This window comes from Psittacula echo, assembly GCF_963264785.1.
Source record: "Psittacula echo genome assembly, chromosome: 7".
Classification (NCBI taxonomy): Eukaryota; Metazoa; Chordata; class Aves; order Psittaciformes; family Psittacidae; genus Psittacula; species Psittacula echo.
In genome coordinates, this window is record NC_137740.1 from 7,549,395 (window position 1) to 7,569,128 (window position 19,734).

At 39.7% G+C, this 19,734-nt stretch overlaps 2 protein-coding genes across 7 annotated transcripts in view; one reads left to right on the forward strand and one right to left on the reverse strand.

The window, feature by feature from the left end:
• The window catches only part of NRDC (nardilysin convertase), a 28,561-nt gene extending 26,256 nt beyond the window's left edge, over positions 1–2,305 (forward strand). For 2 of the 3 annotated variants that reach the window (XM_080622790.1, XM_080622791.1), the window contains 5 exons: positions 462–545; positions 1,069–1,159; positions 1,408–1,524; positions 1,747–1,836; positions 2,088–2,305. In XM_080622790.1, coding sequence (XP_080478916.1) covers positions 462–545; positions 1,069–1,159; positions 1,408–1,524; positions 1,747–1,836; positions 2,088–2,285 — 580 coding nt within the window. In that variant the 3' untranslated portion in view covers positions 2,286–2,305. Of the gene's footprint in view, positions 1–461; positions 546–1,068; positions 1,160–1,407; positions 1,643–1,746; positions 1,837–2,087 lie in introns of those variants that run through there. The other variant, XR_013957362.1, reaches the window with a different exon arrangement.
• Positions 2,306–2,442: 137 nt separating this feature from the next.
• Positions 2,443–19,734, reverse strand: part of OSBPL9 (oxysterol binding protein like 9) — a 64,223-nt gene continuing 46,931 nt past the window's right edge. Inside the window, exons 9-24 of one of the 4 annotated variants that reach the window (XM_080622792.1) lie at positions 19,236–19,274; positions 16,134–16,227; positions 15,709–15,810; positions 12,740–12,899; positions 11,931–12,043; positions 11,544–11,662; positions 10,061–10,146; positions 9,652–9,826; positions 8,013–8,097; positions 7,638–7,748; positions 6,082–6,145; positions 5,833–5,973; positions 4,846–4,924; positions 4,417–4,508; positions 3,873–4,008; positions 2,443–3,766 (exon numbers count right to left, since the gene is read on the reverse strand). In XM_080622792.1, coding sequence (XP_080478918.1) covers positions 3,692–3,766; positions 3,873–4,008; positions 4,417–4,508; positions 4,846–4,924; positions 5,833–5,973; positions 6,082–6,145; positions 7,638–7,748; positions 8,013–8,097; positions 9,652–9,826; positions 10,061–10,146; positions 11,544–11,662; positions 11,931–12,043; positions 12,740–12,899; positions 15,709–15,810; positions 16,134–16,227; positions 19,236–19,274 — 1,671 coding nt within the window. In that variant the 3' untranslated portion in view covers positions 2,443–3,691. Of the gene's footprint in view, positions 3,767–3,872; positions 4,009–4,416; positions 4,509–4,845; positions 4,925–5,832; positions 5,974–6,081; positions 6,146–7,637; positions 7,749–8,012; positions 8,098–9,651; positions 9,827–10,060; positions 10,147–11,543; positions 11,663–11,930; positions 12,044–12,739; positions 12,900–15,708; positions 15,811–16,133; positions 16,228–19,235; positions 19,275–19,734 lie in introns of those variants that run through there. The other 3 variants (XM_080622793.1, XM_080622794.1, XM_080622795.1) reach the window with 3 other exon arrangements.

The window sequence follows — 19,734 nt, forward strand, 5'->3', positions numbered from 1 at the left end:
CTGCAGCCAAGCTGCTGTTGAGTCCTCTGAGAATTTTATCTATCACCAGTGTGTTAACTCAGAATTACTCAGCACAAAGTTGTTCCTTCCACTTCCTAAATCAGCTCCCTGTTCCCTGGGGCTGTTTTCACAGTGGCTCTGGGGTGCGTAGCAGCCTCCCTCAGAGGCCCCCTTCTACCTTGGAAACTGGAACAAGCTTTTCACAGCTATAGGTCTGTCACCGTGTGAATTTGTTGTGGGAACACAAACACAAATTCTGTGCCAAGAAAAGGAGTTCATAAACATGAGGAAAAGCTGCAGTGCAGCGATGCGGGGAAGAAAGGAATTAAGACTGTTGGGAAGTTATAGCTGAGATTTTTCTTTCTGAAGTACCAACACTATTTTAACTTGTGGCATGTCTTATAAATGAAAACTCAATTGTGCTGTGGAATGACTTTACTGTTTCCCTTTGTTGTTTTTAGCTACTATGTCTACCCTACCTGCAGGAATACTTCTGGGATTCTTGGCTTCTCCATCACAGTAGCCACGCAGGCAACTAAATATAAGTAAGTGCTCCACAAGCAATCATAGAATCCCAGACTGGTTTTGGTTGGAAAGGACCTTAAAGCTCATCCAGTTCCAACCCCCTACCACAGGCAGGGACCCCTTCCACTAGAGCAGCTTGCTCCAAGCCCTGTCCAGCCTGGCCTTGAACACTGCCAGGGATGGGGCAGCCACGGCTTCTCTGGGCATCCTGTGCCAGGGCCTCAGCACCCTCACAGGGAAGAATCTCTTCCTAATATGATTTCATCTTGTGCCAGTGAGAGTTTCACTTCTACAGTTGGGTGACAGTTCCATTACTGAGATGTGTCACCTGTGAAGGTTTTTACGTGTCAGAAACCTCACAGTCCATCATGTGTCATTCTTTCTGCCTTAATCCAATTTATGTGTAGGGCTGATAACTGCAGAGGAGGGAAGCAAGCCTGTCCTAAATGTTCCCTTCTTATTTTGCGGCTGTTCTACTCCTTTACCCTTCAGTACTGGGTTTTTCTTTTTCCTGCCTGATTTAATTGTTTAACTCTCTTTTAGTTCTGAATTGGTTGACAAGAAAATTGAGGAGTTTCTTGCTTGCTTTGAAGAGAAAATCAAGCATTTAACTGAAGATGCTTTTAACACCCAGGTAAAACTTGATCTTGAAATGCTCTTCCTTAAACTGTGACACCTAAATGAGAGGATTTGGTTACATCTCTCTGGTCTGTTTCTGAGGTTTTCCGACTTAGATCCTGCCTCTTATTCCATTCTGCCATCATTCTCTAAATATTTGCTCTCTGGCCTCTTACAGTTTGGGTTTTCTTTTAACTTCAGTGTGATGGTAAATTAAAGAGTTTTAAGCTGTCCCTAACAAATTGTTTTCTTTTTCAAATGTAGGTTACAGCTTTGATAAATCTTAAAGAATGTGAAGATTCCCATCTCGGAGAAGAAGTAGACAGGAACTGGAATGAAGTTGTGACACAGCAGTATCTCTTTGATAGGCTTGCGCGTGAGGTTGGTGTTGAGTGATGCCAAATGGAACAGGCACATGTTGCTTTGTGCTGAAGTTTAAAAAAGGGGATTTATGCTGCTTGTGAGAAACCGATTTGAAAACTACATCCATTTTAAAAAGGTTACTTTATCTAATGGGCTAGAGTTTGTAGAGGAACCATTTTTGTGTTTGAAATTACTTGGATCACTGCTGTGCTACTTAAACCCTGTTCCTGTGGGTTGCAGATTGAAGCTCTGAAGTCTGTTACACAATCCAACCTGGTGACTTGGTTCCAAGCTCACAGAAGCAGCAAGAAGAAAGTCCTCAGTGTACACGTGAGTATTTGTCAGCTCCTGAAACACCAACCTTTGATAACCTCAGAGAAGGATGGGGTAGAAGAGCACTGTCATTTGATTTTTGTTGTGGTGGTTGTCTGCATTGCTGCTCCTATTTTTGACATTTCTAATTATTATTCAAATTGCATTTAAGTATCTGTATTTAATTGTCAGGGCAGATGAACACTGAGTGAGATACAACTTATAGAAGCTTAGAGTAGAATTTCTTCTCTTTGGCAACTGTGTTCCAGGTGGTTGGATATGGAAAACATGAAGGAGACTCAGAGGTTCCGGCTGTCTCAGAAGTACAGAGTTCTTCATCTGGTGAAATACCTCAGCTTGTTTTCTTGCCCGCATCTTCTTTGATGACTGATGTTACTTCCATCAAGGACATCAAAGCTTACACATCAACTCTGAATGTTCTCCCTTACCATAAAATATTAAAATAAAATCAGCATTTTGCCCTGCAGCCATGTGTGATACCAGTGCTTTCTGCAACACAAGCACTCCAAACCTATTTTTATCAACACAGGGCTCCATTCACATACCAAGGAGAAGTTTCCAGCCAGCCTCTCTCATTCATCTCCTACATTAAGAACAGGTCCTGTCCTGCATCTTGCTGAAGCAAAGGGAGAGCTTCCCCTGCCAGAACGATGCCATGTTCTCTCCAGCTGTCGGAGGTGTGGGCTGCACCTTCTCATTCAGATGGTCTTGCCTGTCACTCCAGCAGCAGTTGCAGCTCTTCAGAGACAGTGTTCAGCAGTTCTGGAGGAGCTACTGGTGGGTGGGAGGGAAAAAAGCCCAAAGCTTCAATCTCGCACTGCTTTTTTTTAGTCTTCCTGTATGTGCAAGATAGACAAAATTGAGATGAACTCAAAAGCTAGACTTGACTGTGGAAAGATTGCTACCTACAAGCTACTTCCTTACTCAAACATTACTTAACCACAGAAACGTAGATTCCTGCAGCGTTGGAGAGCTTGTAGAGACATGAGGCTGGATGTAGAATCCAGAACCATCCTACTGTGTGGGTGCTGCAAATTCTGCTCCTTGTGCGTCTTCAGTAACTACTTTAAGAGGTAGGTTTAGCTGCAAGGGTTCCAATGGGGTTCAAAATAATACATTTGACATAAAGCAATTGATCATCACTCAGCTGAAAAACATGTCTTGCTGCAAAGATTTATTATGAAATAAATAAAAAGTCCGTAAGAGAAGTTTGAAAAATCTATTTTATGAAGCTTTAAGATGCATTGAGTAGAATAATCTATGGTTACATTTCAATCTTAAAATAACAAAGTTATTTTGGGCAAGACACTGAAATGCCAAAAGGTTTGATTATCATACAGGTGGAAGATAACATGGATGTAGCATTTTCTAACAAACTGTCCCATCAAAGGAATCCTCATATTTACACATTGCCAACATCAGCTAGATTTAAATGACATCTTGCATTTTGTTTCTTGTTTGTTTTTAAATATGTAGGACCCAGGAATATTATGCAACTGATACCAATGCCATGGCCTTCACAGTGGTTATACGAAGTGTATCTGCTTCAGAGCCCAGATTCCCTGTGCTCTAGAAGCATTGGTCAGCGGGCTCCAGCACCTGCCTGTGGAGCCTGAGCCCACCGCCAGTACAGCAGAGTCCAGTATAAGTTACTGCACAGCCAAGACGTTTCTTGTTTCATTTAATTGCTTATCTGCACCAGTAAGTCCAGTATCCCTGAGATAGGAACCACTGTAGTTGGAGGGGTCAGGTTCTCCAAACGGTACGTACGTGATAACTGCTGACTAGCTTGGTATCAGGTGTAAACTTCGCTAAGCCAAGGCTTCAATGTTTTCTGGGTTTTAGAACCCACTTAATGTTTACTGGCAGCAAGTCGTTTCAGTAGCGGCTCATCATAAACCCAGCACTCTCCATCTTCATGGAATAACTAGAACAAAGGGAATAACCAGATGTAAGCTTTTGATGACCCAGCTGGAAAGGAACAAATGCTACAGGGCAGAGGGCAGATAAATGAACGTTCAAATAAAGCTCACCCTTGTTTCCCATGAGGTCTCGTTCTCCTTTCTGGCTCTGGCTTCAGCTCTTTGTCTTTCTTCAAGTGCATGCTTTGCGGCCGTGGCTGCATCGATGTCTCTAATTTTTAAGTTGTAGGTTACATCTTTCCATAGGCTTAAAAAAAGAAATTAGAAAGGAGACTAATTATAGCAGCCAAGTGCTTCAAGCTTCGAGAAGCATATTACTATTAGTGATATTTGTTTGAATTAAAGTAGGTCTCACTTAATTGACAGGGCAGAAAAAACCCCAATATATCTTAAACCACAACTGCCCTATTGCCAGGAGAGGCTGCAGTGCTGCTCCCTGGACCTCCCTAGAACATTTGGTCCTAGTGAAGATGTGACCAAGAACTACAGCTGTCTTCCCCCTCAAAACCCCAACCTGTCCCTTGGTTCTATCCTGCAGCAAAGGCCGATGTGGAGCACAGCTGTCTGTGCCAGGGCCAGATTAAGGCTGTGGACTGTACACATGAATCCAACTACAAGAGAAGTCTTAATTTGCCCATTTAATTGAAGTTCTTACCAGCGAGACTCAAAGTCGGCTTGGTCCTCCAATTTTCTTACCTTCTTCTTAATTGTAGGCATTTTCTTGGTATCAATAAAGACAGCGTTCTCCTACAGAGTGAGATTTAAAATAAACCAATTCAGTTCTTTATGTAGACTTGCAGTTCATATACCTTCAAGTCAAGTACCCTGGTTGTCAGGAAATACATGAAAAGCCCTCACTCTTCGGATTCTGTTCTTGCTATAAGATTAACAAAGTAAATTCAGGATTTCAATCCCAAATTTAGTGTTCTTGTGATCTTTTGGGCAGCTCCACAGGAGTTCCCAACTAGTAATGTTTGTCCAAGAAAACACCAAACAACAAAAAACCCAACCCCCAAACCACATTTTAAGTACAATCTTCCCTGTCTGAAAAAAAGGAAAGAGAAAAGAAAGGAAAGAGCTTTACCCCTGTGCTGTATTTTGCATACATGACACCATTCCATTCGCCTTCAATTGAGCAGAAGGGTTTCTTGTCATTCGGAGAACTAAATAGAAGCAGTCATTTCTTAGTTGTATCACAGGAACTGGAAGACCCTAAATGATCAAAACTTTATCCTTTTGCTGTACAGTCTGTTTTATATCAGCCCTTCAAATGTCCACCACTGACAAGGAGGAGATTAAGGTTCTATTTACAAGTGAAGTTTTGCATGAATTAGTTGGATGAATCTTAAAAGCAGGTAAACCTTACAAGGACGTGTTGTTCCAGGAGAAGCCAGTATCCACACATTTAGAGTTTAGGAAATTAGTTACAGGCTTTTAGATTTAGAATGAGAAGTTTAAGCTTAAAAGGGTTTCACAGACTGACAGCTTCTTCCCCAGACTACTGGAAAACACCAACGCTAGTTCATAAATGACATTTAGATCACAAAATGATCTATCAATGTACGTCAAGAAGTGATTTAAAACCAAGTTATAAACCTCATTTTGTCAGCACCCACTTACTGACATCCCAGCAGATCTCCAAACATGATGAGAAACTCCACTGAATTCTCTCTGGGGCACATGCATAGGGACTAACCAAAACTCCACCAAACCACAGGTGTAAATAGGTAAACAGAACTTCAACAGACATGCTACAGACAGCAGCATTACAAGGTTTGCTTCAGTGTTTTTAGGAGAGGTAATGATGAAGACATTCTGGATAATGCAGGATTGAAAATTTAAGCTCCTTTTGGTAATCAGCCAAGAATGTTTTAGGGAAGGACAAGGTAGGGTGCAGGCCGATGCAGGTTTCCTCTCACAAGCCTTGCCTACAAAATGGCATTCTGTGCCCAGTAATCATGAGCCCAGTGACTGGGCTGTAGCTGTTTCAGTAGGTTATGCTACTGTCTTGAAAAAACACTATCAGCATTTAAAAGATATAAAGTGAGACTGACTGAAGAAACCCACTTACAAGATTTCAGCTGTAATTCTGTGCTTCTTTCCTCCATAAAATGGTTTTGTGTGGAAGACGATGGAAGCGTTATAACCTGTCTTTGAGCAATTAATACTGCATTCCCCACCAAGTTCTATCCATGGCACAGTGAGAATAGACCTGCAATTACAAATGTATGTATTTATAACCTGTTAAGTGACAAATATTAAGCATGAACTATTACAAGGCATTAAAAAATGAAAACAGCAAATAGAGCATTTAACTTACCTTCCATAACCATTAGGAAAGGTCAAAATATAGTGTTCATCATAATCTAGGCATGTTACACACCCTAGTAAGGAAAAATAGAAATAGATTTAAAAAAACATTAAGCAAAACCTCTACAGAAGTTTTCCTAATGATCTCCTGAAATACTTCATTAACAACAAGTACCAGTAACAGGAAAAGTGAAGAGCTTTAGTTTTCCATGGGGCTGAGAATGCCTCACTTCTGGGAGAAGGCAGGGACAGCTGTATTTCCTAAGAAATACAATTTCCTGCAATTTCTTTCTGGGCCCAGAGTGATTTCAGCACATAAAGTGTGCAGAGGGTATTTCTGATTCCTAGGGACAAGCTCTAGTTACAGAAGTTGGGGTTGTTCATCCTGGAGAAGACTCCAGCAGACCTTATTGCAGCCTTTCAGTTATTAAAAGGGGCCTATACAAAAGATAGGGCCTGCTGCGATAGGATGAGGGGTGACGGTTTTAAATTAAAAGAGGGGAATTCATGCTGGACATGAGGAAAACATTCTTTACAATGAGGGTGGTAAAACATTGGCACAGGTTGCCCAAAGAGGTGGTGGATAAGCCATTCCTGGAGACATTTAAGGTCAGGCTGGATGACACTCTGGGCAACCTGATATAGTTCAAGATGTCACAGAATCATAGAATAGGGTTGGAAAGGACCTTAAGACCATCTAGTTCCAACCCCCCTGCCACAGGCAGGGACACCTCACACTAAACCATGCCACCCAAGGCCTCATCCAACCTGGCCTCGAACACCGCCAGGGATGGAGCATTCACAACCTCCCTGGGCAACCCATTCCAGTGCCTCACCACCGTAACAGTAAAGAACTCCTTCCTTATATCCAATCTGAACTTCCCCTGTTCAAGTTTTAACCCATTACCCCTTGTCCTATCACTACAGTCACTAATGAAGAGCCCTTCCACAGCATCCCTATAGCCCTCCTTCAGATACTGGAAGGCTGCTATGAGGTCTCCATGCAGCCTTCGCTTCTCCAAGCTGAACAGCCCCAACTTTCTCAGCCTGTCTTCATACGGGAGGTGCTCCAGTCCCCTGATCATCCTCGTGGCCTCCTCTGGACTTGTTCCAACAGTTCCATGTCCTTTTTATGTTGAGGACACCAGAACTGCACACAATGCTCCAAGTGAGGTCTCACGAGAGCAGAGTAGAGGGGCAGGATCACCTCCTTCGACCTGCTGGTCACGCTCCTCTTGATGCAGCCCAGGATACAGCTGGCTTTTTGGGCTGTGAGCTCACACTGAAACCAACTCATGTTCATTTTCTCATCAACCAAAACCCCTAAGTCCTTCTCCACAGGGCTGCTCTGAATCTCTTCTTTGCCTAACCTGTAGGTGTGCCTGATTGCTGCAGGGGGGCTGGACTAGGTGACCTCTGAAGGTGCCTTCCAACCCCATCCATTCTATAGTTCTATGAAATTCAAACATTCCTTATGTTTAACAGGATGACTTTAAAGAATTTCTGTAAAAATTCTAACTGCAGAATGTAAGTTTCTCTTCTACTGTTGAATGTATGCACACATACCTTGCCCTATGTTATGGACCCCGATAGACATTCCTAAGAACTTTGACTTGGTCCATATGTGAGCATTGAACTGTATCCTCTTGCTAAAACACTCGGCGTAAAATGCTGAAACTAAAGAAAAAGGTGTTAAAACCAACAGCACAAGACATTGATACTGTTGTTTCTGAATTCATTCATCAGCAAATATTTCAAAGTGCTTCATACTTATGTGGCACAGAGTTTGGAATCTGTTTCTCACAAAAACAGTTCATAGGTAAAACTTTCAGCTTTGAATTTTGGAGAGAAAACATAAACCCAAGATTTAAACCAGGAGCTGATTTTACTGTCACTCCTATCCAGACATCACCTTTATTAGCTAAGTTATTATCAACTTACTTGGAGGATGATGAGAGACCTGCTCTGCCACAAATGTTACACTGCTTTTACTGACCCAGGGAACTGGTCCTTCTGAAACTGGCTCCTGTGTGACAGCAGAGAGGATTTTCATCACTGACTGTGTTTACAAAACACTGGATACTTCCAAGTTGCTTCCATGTTTAATGGCTTCTAAAAATGTATTGCAGTAATTTTAAGGTATTTGCTAGTTTGCTAATTTGATGAGGAATAAACTCCTTACTCCTGAGGCTATGATGCCTTCTAAAGAATAGTTTCTACTGTCTTGGTTTTAAGTATAAATGTACTGGGGAGACATCCCCAAATAAAAGAGTTAAGCTGAGTCACCTATAAACCCAATTACAAAATAATACTTAAATCCACTTAAACTCTTATTAACTAATAAGAAATGAGTGGCAGAAATACTTTTCATTTTTGCTTCTGAGAAAGTTTGACTGCACATTAATAATGATCAGATTCTATGTATCACAGAACAATAAAACAACACTCATTTCCTGTGGCAAATGCTGAAAAGCGTAATTCATTGTTAAAAGCGATGGAAGCACAAATACAATATTGCCTTTATCCCAGCAAACAGGAGTCCAAATATTCACCTTAGAAACAAGAATTGACAAAACAAAATGGGGGAGAATTAAATGGAAAAATTACATGTTTTACATCTAAGCAATCACATGTTTTGATATACTACACTGAGGCTACATGAAGGATCTCACATCAGCAATTCCTACATAGAATCACAGAACGGTTTGGGTTAGAAAGGACCTTAAGATCATCCAGTTCCAACCCCCTGCCATAGACAGGGATGCCTCATGATCATTTGCAAGTTCAGAAGGTTAGAAGCCTAAATGAGGTGACTAAAAACCACAAAAATAAAGAAAAACAAAACACATCGGGCTGCACTGCAAGTGTTAGAGCTCTTCCCTGGAATCAGTGGGGTTCTGTGCTGTCTATGGTTCAAGTGTTTAATCCTTGAGTCTCATGGAAACTTGGGCAAATAAGAGAAAAGCCTCATACACTGGTAGATGGTTTCAGATTATGAGTGTCACTGCTGTTACTGTGTCCTTTGCTTCACCAGACATACTGATAAAGCACAAAAGGAAAAGCAGTGGCCAGACACAGGTGAACCACCAAAATACTATCCAAACACAGAATCCAAACTTTAGATGTCGAAAAAAAGATGTATTTAGATGTATTTTAAAAGTAGAATTAAATACACTGGAGAAACTGCACTGCTTTCTAGGTTGTGAGGAGAAGAAACCCCACTGTTAATAACACAAGGGTTTAGAGAAATTATTAAAAAATACGAAAAGTCTGAGCTTTGGAAAGAAAGGAATTCACACTCAGTGCTGTGAAACAGTTTGGGAAAGAAGAGAACATTTTCAGCATCTCAAATAGTAACTAAAAACTGAATAAAACTAATAGCTCAAATTCTGTTACGCAAGATATTTTATACGTCCTTCCAAAGAAAAGAGGGGGTTAGGAAATCAGTGAAGAAATTGCCACAGTTCATCAGTTTTGCTACTTAAACATAGCACAAGCAACATTTAAGTCAGTAAATTAATACAGCTTTGGGAATTACTTGCATGCATTCTAGGCACCAAAAAACATACAAGAAACTAACCATGTCATCTTCACCTTCAGCGCCTGGTAACACCCAATGACATCGGAAGATCTCACCCAAAATGGGATTGTAAGGCTTTTTAGCAACTGACCCTTTTCTTCCTGCATGAAAAGCTGAGAGGTACCATTTAACCACTTGAACCATCCGTTCCTTTGGATCCTTCTGGTCACTAATGCTACGTGAGCAAGAAACAGAATAGAAGGACAGGCAAAATGAAATACAAGCAGGCACCTTGAATACAGGAAAGCTTTTGGGATGTTTGGTTGTTTTTTGACTACTTTGACTATTTTTTAAGTTTAGACCAAACCCCAAGCAATATTCTTCAAAACAACCAGCTTGTTTATGGCCCTTGTGGGCTGCTGAAAGTAGTATCAGAACCAGTTAATGCTGTACTTTAAAAATCAAATACCTGACAAATAAGTCTGGATGTGCAAAAAAGTCAGCATACATTTCCAACAGTGATCTTCTTTCCAGGATGAAAGTTGGAAGAACCACCTAAGTGAAGAGAAGCCTTCTTACAGATCAAGACACTTCAACAGCCTGCACAAAAGCATTCTACATACTAACTCCAAATAACATACACAGCTGAGGCTTAATGTGCCTGTAAACTGATTGTGTTCTCAAACTTACCAGTGAGTTTGGACACATGCAGCTCAGTTGGCACCTTCTATAAACCAAAGATTTAAGAAAAACTGCCTCGTCTTATGTATTAGCTAATCCCAGTTAGAGCACATCCAAATACATGGCTGAGCTTATCAAAAGCAGTTCTTACTTACAGTAACACTGATTCTTTAATTTAGCCCGTATGTACACTGTCAATTTTCAGTTACAGCCATGCCATGTAGGCACAGCCTCTTACGTGCCTCTTTTAACAGGATGAAGGTTAATTTCTTCCCCACTACTTTTCCTCCCAAACAGCATTTTCACATTCTGTTCTTGTGGACCTGCTGACTGATCAGCGGATCAGTGTGATCCAGACCACTGCTGAAAGCACTGCTGACTGCTGTTGCTGACTTCAAAGTGATACAGACAAGATGCATGCTCATGATGTTTCTTGGCAGCCTGAGATCAGTAATTTTCAATATTCCAGGAATTCCCAAAACGGACACATACTGGATCAATTCCTATTCAGAACTGCCAGAAACCTTCTGTAGTTTGCCTGTGAGCTGCTGGCTACTTCTGAAAAGTTTGAAGCTTATTTTCTTATTCTCTATTGTAAGTTCCAGACTGGACAGTTAAAGTCCTCCACTTTAGGAAACTGATGACAGGATTGATCTCTCCTACTATTTTTCTATCTGGAATTACTTGTCTAAGCTTAACCAAGCTGCCTAGAAAGATCAACACTTTCAGCATGCTGTTCATTCAGCCTTCAGACAGACATCAGCATGAATCACATTCATGAAAAATACAACTCTTTACTTGCCAGACCTACATGGAGCATTTTAAAATACACAATAAAGCAAAGCATTTCACTTTGTGCTTAATTCCCCCTTTTGTTCCATTTATGTTTTATTGAATATCACCATATACTGGGATCTTGTAGATCTCTGTTATCCTAAAGACATGAGAAACATTACCACTGCATATAGAGTTCCTCTTATCCCAGCTTTACAGGCACTCCAAGGATCAGGTTCCAAGAGAACAAACAACTACTTTCCATAGCAAACTATTTTCCCAAACAGATTTTAGCAGTTGGATACATTTATTCTGCATTATTCTTACCCTCCCATTAACATCTCCAATTAAAAACTACAACCATGCTAAAGAGCTTTTAGCCTAACTAGCTCACAGAACAAATATACATGTAAATTATTACTTTGACACTCAACTGATTTAGAGAGAATTCAGAGTTTACTCCCCCTTTCTTCCCCATGAACAGTCAGCAAGTTTACCTTTGTTAGATCCATTCCTAATCTAACTTGTGACAATAGATGCATAATAACACTCTTATGTTCTTCCACTGATTCTCCTTCCCCATCATCATCGCGATCATCAGGAGGATCGAAGAGATCTAGAAAGACCAAGTTGCTTTTATTTTTCTCTAAACTATCAAAGACAGACTGTATTTAATGAGCATATATATATTAACTGTCAAAAAGGTCTTATTTATAAAACTAAGATTTTTAAATCCTATGATTCAGTCCTCCATTAATAAAGAAAAAATAGAGAAACCATTTTCCATAAGTACCTTGTCATATATATATACACACACATACACGCATGATCATATACAGCTTACATACAGATCTTCTTACTGGAAGTTCACACAGTCCGCTTACCAGTATCATTTGTTCCATTAGAAATGGAAGAATTGAGGGATTCTGTGGTATCGGGACGTTTCAGACTGCTTCCTGTGCTGCTCCGAGTCAGGACGGCAGCAGACCCTGAAGAACTAAAGAAGAGTAATAAATTCTCACAATTCACAATCAACTAATTCAGACCAAATTATTACAATTTTCTAGACAGAGACAAGGAATTTACTGGTAGAATTAATATATGTACTGCATGGTAATTCACAGGGATGTTCTAATCGACTGTAGGTGAACAAATGGGAAAGCCTGAAGTCTAAGATAACACCACCTGAAAGTATAAACCAGCTGATAAATTCCTCTTCGAAATGCATAGCATCTCTTAACAGTAATTCTCCAATTTAGGAAAAAAAAGAGTAAATAGAGATTTTTGGGGAAAGGCAACTCCAAAAAGTTTCTTTTAGTAAAGGTGAGAGGGAATTAGCTATTTACCAAAGACTGCAACAAATGCAAGTGAAATACAACATGGTCTCAAGGCTGTATCTCTGAGCTGGTGGCTTCCCAAGTTCGAGTTTATGTTAGAGTTTTGACAACATATATATCTGATGGAAGGAGCAGAGGAGGAAACTGCATCCCTCACAGATGACTGTGCTGAGGCTGGGGTAATCTAATTCTTTTACACTAAGGGGATTTTTGCCTCCTCCAGTTTGTCGTTGTTGTTGTTTAAAAAGCCACTGTGGCTAATTTGCTTCTTTAGCTTAACTTCTACAAGCAGACAAGCCATGCTCTCATAGACAAAAACTGCATTCAGCACACACTGCATACTTTCAGCTACTTACTCCATACATCGCTTTGGGGAAGAACTGCTCTGATAGAATTCATCAGCATCATAGAACTCATCCTCACTGCTTGAGTAAGAAAAATCTGGGACTGTATTTGGAGACAAGTTGACATGGCTTGGAGAGGTGAGACTGCTGCTCGGCGCCGACTGCCCACTTCCTGTGGAGTATTAATCGTTACAGACTTAAAATTAAACTCTCAAAATCCACCAGTTCTCCACTTATGAGTAGATTGTTTAAATCAATAAAGACTAATGCAAACTCAGAGGGTATGATACCTCACAAAATTAGAAGCAATAATTAGTCAAGTTTGTATCAAGTTTCATTTAACAGATAACAAAAGAAAGGTCACAAGGAAAATCAAGAACACAGAACAGTAAAGTATAAGGACATGTTTTCCCAAAGTTATCAACTATAGGCAAAACAACAATACTGAAAACTTGTATAAATTTATAGCACAATGTATATTGGAAGGGATCTCTAGAAGTCTGGTCTATTCCCCACTCAAGGCCCAGACTTGACCAGTTTGTTTGAGATCACATCCAGTCAGGTTTTAAATCTCTCTCAAGAAGAAGATTCCACATCTTTCTAGGGAACATATCCCAAAGTTTGAACTATCTCATTATAAACCCAAAACATTTTCTAATACCTACTTGGAATTTTCTTTCTTACAACTTGTGTTAACTGCTTCATCTTTTGCTGTGCATCTCCAAGAGAAGCCCAGTTCTATCTTCTTCATACCCTCTCAGTAACTGGGAGAAAGTCTTGGCAGAAGACAGCAGTAACATCCCTCTTTAGCTTAATCTTCTAAGGCTGAACAAACCCAGTTCTGTCAGCCTCCAAGTACATCATGGGGCTCAGCTTCCTAAACTTGGTGACCCATGTCTTCACAGTATGGAACCCAAAACTATACACAGTACTCAAGATAAGGTCTCTCAGATCCCAAGTAGAGAGGATCACTTCTCTATTTCTGCTCTTTATACTCTCACTAATCCAGCCTGGTATGCAGCAACACCTTCATCACCACAAGGGCACGCTGCTGACTCGTGTTCCACTTGTTGCTGGTCCTGACTCCTGGCTCCTCCCCTGAGGAGCTGCAGTTAATCCCATGCAAGAAAGAGCCCAAACTGAGGGCTGTGCCCACTGTAGGTGGGTGAAGGACTTCACATTTGCCTTCATCTAACTTCATGAGGTTTCTGTCCACTTCCGCAGCTAGTCACAGCCCCTCTGAAGGGCAGCCATCTCGTATCCATTGTTCTCTCCGGTTTGGCAAGGTTCATGTCTAGGTTATCTGAGATACTGAGCAGAACTGGACCCAGGGTCAGCCCCTGAGAAGCTCCAATAGTCACCTGGTTGCCATTTGGACCTCACACATCTGATCAGAAGCCTCTGGCCTAGCAGTTTTCACTCAACTTTATGCTACTGACATAAAACATCTTTTTCCAATTTAGCTACTACTGTATTTGTGACAAAAGCTAATGAATACTAAATGTACTTAGTTTCTAAATTAGATTACATGAACCCTGTCTCACCACTAACTCACCATTTTTCAACACAGTCATAGCAATAAAGACAAACAAGGTTAACACTAACACAAGCCTTTCGTGGAAGTCCAAACCACAACAGAGGCTATTAAGCAAGCTAAGATATTTACACACATTAAAAAAATCATCAGATGCTAACTAAAAGATGAGATGCAGAACCTAAAGACGGAAAAAAGGAACTGTCTGGCAGGCTGGAAAAGCCGGCAGTGGTATCTTTCATTTTTCAGATTGGGATGAATACTGTTTTATACATGTGTTCGTTAGTGTTCTGGGAAGGAAGGGTAGTAATAAAGTAACAACAAATCATTTACACACAAGCTTAGAGAAAAACTTGGGAGGGAACTGCAAGAATTTAAGCATGATTGGACAACATAATCAATACACTGATGAGGAAGTAACAATCAAGGTAGACAGGTGTCGTGGTTTAAGCCCAGGCCGTAAATCAGAACCACGCAGTCTACTTCCCCCCCCCCACTCCCCAGAGGGATGGGGAGGAGAATCGAAAGAATGTAACTCCCACGGGTTGAGATAAGAACAGTCCAGTAACTCAGGTATAACACAAATCACTACTGCTGCCACCAATAATAATAATGATAAGAGAAATAACAAGGGAAGAAAATATGATACCGCTCGCCGGAAAAGAGCCCGACCGAAAAAAGGACGTGCCCTTCCGGGGCCCTCTCCATTCTACATCCTGGGCATGACGTGCTATGGTACGGAATACCTCTTTGGCTAGTTTGGGTCAGGTGTCCTGTCCCTGCTTCCTCCCACTTTCTCCTCCTCCCTGGCAGAGCATGAGACTCACAAAGTCCTTGCTCAGGGTAAACATTCTGACCCACAACTGAAAACATCAGCTTTATCAGTATTATTCCCAGGTCGAAAGTCAAAACACAGCACTGCACCAGTAGAAAAAAATGACTGCTACTGCTAAACCAGGACAACAGGTAATAAAAAATTCAAGTATGCATATATGGTTAAAAAAAAACTTCTTTAAAATATTATAGGAAGCAGATATTTATAGCAACTTCATATATATATTATAGCAACTTTTGCTTCAGAGCATCTCTTGTAGTTTTAAAAAACCCAATGAATGCTATTAAGGGGAAGAGGAGGAAATCAAAGAATTAAAAAACCCTTAAGGCCCCATATGATGTATTAACTGTGAAGTTCTTGTGATGATTACTGCAAGATTGCAACAATGGAGACAAGAAAGCTGGTAATACTCCTATGTGTTATGAATACATGGCAGGAAGAAAGAGCAGAATAACTGATTTTAACACAATGCTGAATGTGTGTGGATTAAAAAAAGCAAGATGTAAGCCAATACACAATGCTGTCTTAACAGGTAATTACATTAGATTAGGTAACAAACGGTATACATTCAGGTTTTGTTTCTTGTGCTTTGATAGGACAGTTACACAGTACCTGTACTATTTGGTGTTGGAGTCTGATTTCCAAGTGATGCTACTACAGGTCCCACTGGCAAAGATGAGGGTCGCTGCTCTGACTTGCACAACTGAGCAGGTTCTAGGGGATATTTTGATATGTTAAACCCAAAACTCATATTTAACTATGAGAATTACATTTTTGTTGGGAAAGAGATAACACATTACTTCACCTTCAAAAATATAATCCTTTTCTATAAAAGACAGAAAAAAATGTTTCCATCACTGCTATCTAGCTCTTATTATTCAGCAAAGACAACATTTAGAAAAACTGCAGATATTGAGCTAAAAAGCACTTACGTTTTCTGAAAATTACAGAAGCTATTCACAATTATGCAGCCCCTCCATCACTGCAGCTGCTCTGCTCAAGAACATTTCTACTGAGATTCTTTCTGTTCACCATACCTGGAGGTATAACTGCTTGGGAAGGCATTGTGCTGATCACTGACTGTTCCAGAGGACTGGGCTGATATACTGCATCAACTGGGTTTATAGTGCTCTGAGACAAAAGAAAAGCACATTTTTTCTCAGTTAAAGAAACCCCTAAACAATAAAGAATAGATAGCAATAACATTGTGAACACAAGAAATGCCCAAATGCAAGATAGTGAGTTCCTGAGAAAGTAAAACACAAATTGACAGTTGAGGACATAAGAAATACTTTCTAAGTGGTAACACCTCAATTCTTTACACAGATTTGACACTAAACTGAATTTGCTACAGATCTGAATTGTTATAAAGAGTTCTTATTTCAGGTTTTAGCTTCTGCTATTCTTTCCAATGTCCATTAATTAATGTGCATGCAAAGAGTGGAAAGTTAGATGCAAATTATCTGCACGAATTAAGATGGGTAATCTGTATTTTTAGACCCTTTTTTTTTTAAATTTCTGAAAAGTTAATTTGTCCAGACCATAGTAAATCAACCCATAATTACAACATGAATCATCAGCATGCTGACGGCCATGAACTGGCCTAGTTGTCGAAACTCTTTCCAATGAGAAGTGACAGTTTTCAGTGCATCTCCAGCAGAGGACATTTCAGTCTACTTATGAATGTGGGCACTTGGAAAATGAAGCACCAATTCAACTTGACACTCACAAAAATCACTGACTTCAGTATGTGTTCATGGCTTTTACACAGCAAGCCTCTTGGAAATCAAAACTGCAATGTTGTTTAATCCAAATTAGTATAAGTTTTCCTTGCTTCACTGGCCTTCTTGTTATCACCTAAGCATTGCTTGTTATGTATGTTTACACACAACAACCAGAACTTCCACATTGTTCTGGGTTGTTGACTGGAAAAAAGGCATAAAAAACCCTTTTCTAAACATCTTGCAGTTTAAAACCACTGATCTATGTCAGAACTGTGAAAATCTTTGCCTCAGTTTGCTAGGAAATCTTGCTGCTGTGCTTAAGCTGAAGAGTATCGAGCACAGGGAAGGTCACAGAATACCAAGTTCTACCTTTTTTAAAAGCAAAACTGCTTTTAAAGTAGATGAAATTTGCCTTTAAATTTAGTCAGTATGCTCATTCTTATCCTCTTTTTAGATCAATATTTAAAACAGAAGAGAGTCTTCAACTGTTCTTCCTTTCTTTTAGTCTATTAGCTTTTATTTGCATACAGACTGAGAGAAATGGGGTCATTTTAACCTTCCTCCTTCCATTTTCCTACAAAAAAAGACTTATTTCTTGCCTCTTTTCCTGGTTTATTATAATTCCAAACTTTATCCTACATTAAAAATCATTGAAGCGGTGAGGATTATTATTTTTATAGCACAGGACTAATTAATTGAAAACAAAACTATCATTCCCTGTTTATCTTTTAAAGATCTCCAGTTTAAAATAAAAGGCATAAAAATTGCTTTCTCTATTTTCAAGGGTGTTACTAGCTAGTATACAAGTAAATACTCCACTATATGTACACTGTTATTCCACTGTATTCCAGCCAAAAAAAAGAATAATCAATGTCTCTTACACATTACTTCAAGTGCTTGTGCAATTATAATGCAACACAGGTAGGTCCCTGTCTCACATATTTCACAGTTTAAAATCATGACCCTATTTCCAGAGTTAAGAAACTTAAGAATCAAGATGCTCTTGCTACCTCTATCTCCCCTAGTTTTTAGGGAAACTAGTAACATATATGATACAGAACACTGCTGTGTGAAAGTGAAAAACAAACAACAAAGTAACTTTGACTTTGTATGCAGGATTGCAACCTTATCCTTAAACAATTCTCCAAACTGCAGTGAGAACTGGAGTTTCTCGTTAGATATTTTGGGGTATGCCTCTACGGTTTAGAAACAGATGAAGGCAGACCCGAAAGTTTCCTACTCTGAGTTTAAGAACAACTGAAAAACAACCAGGCAGAAACAAAAAGATCATTATCCCACCATGGTATCAAATATTAATCATAGTCCTGCCTAAATTTAAAATAAAATCCTGACCTTTAGGTCAAGATAACATTGACCTCAATAGCATGAAAAATTCTGTCTTCACAATCACTAATGCATCAGTTAATATATTCTTACAGAAACACTTTTTTTTCCTCTTCCCATTATAAGCCAACTCACAGATAATGAGAGTAGTGGCTAATCAAATTCACACTACAGTAAGTTGTAATACCTATGTGGAATTTCCAAGGTGCAGATCTAACGTGCATACCACATCTGCCTGTGGTAGTGTCTAGCTGTATAACTTCTCCCTTCCAGGGCAAGTGACAGAACTTATCTCACTGCACCGAGACCTGAATTATGTGGTTATCCACAGAGTAATCATTCATCTTATTCACAAGAAGCATGAAACCAGAACCTGTATGTGCATCTTTGGTCCAAAGTTCCTACCAGAGAATCATGCTGCTAAAGCTGTATATAATGGAAAGACAAATAAAGCTTGGGAATTATTGTCAGCTGTAACGGAAACACACTATGATTTTTAGAGTTGTGTTTTACTGAACTAATCTCCTATTAAAAGTATCTGAAATGTACTCAAGTGACAAAAAGAGAACAAAGAAAGAGAAGTCACATGTGACTGAAACCAAAGAGGACAGAAGTTACATTAAAAACACAGAAGTTATATTAAAGAAGAAAACTCACTTAAACAGACATAAGACAACCTTGCTTAATTGAGCAGCACTGTAGAAAAGACAAACTACTTGAAGGACAAAGATAGCCGAGTATTTCATACATAAAGATACTTCAGATGGAACACAAAACTGTTTCTATCCCCATCATTTCCCTTTCATCTGTTCACATGGCAGGTTTCTATCTCAGCATTCAGTCATAATACTGCCATTTAGGACAGTCAGTATGAAACCAATCACTGTATTTTCTAAAGGCAAAGGTGTTAGCCAACCTCAGAAACTAATGAATCAACAGGAATTTTAACAAGACACTGGAAGCAGTAAATCAGAGAAAGGAAGAAGTATGTTGCAAAATGAGTGGAAATTCAGGTCTCTGTTCACATGTTCTGCAGAATTAAAGGGAGATAAACATTAGATTTAAACTTACTATAAGTCCATCTGCGTGCTGCTCCTCATTATTTTGGTCCTTAAGGAAAGAATGTTCAAAATATCAACATAACAATCTTGTATGACTTATCAGTTGCGTTAAGTGAGAACAGCAAGTTTCTCTCAGGAATGTTTACAGTTTCAGCCATAAAATGTTCCTCCTCATGTGATACAGTAACTAAACTTAGAAGACACAATTCTATACATAGTCACTGCACCTCTGAAGATCAGTGTCTGCTGAGGATCTGTCCACACAAGTTCGACCAATTTTAAAGATACCCTTTCTGCACTGCAGAATACAGTTATGCTTTACAACATAGACTCTTCCCAAGCAACTAAGAGCCCCCCGCAAACATGGTCTGCAGCACCAGTGATTCCCTAAAAACCAGAAGACACAAAGCTCTCAGTTTCTGAAGTTTCTGAAGTGATTAGCGTACAGGTCAAGTTTCCAAAGGCCCTTTTTGCTTTTGAGAGACAAAAGTGCCCGTATATGTTAAATG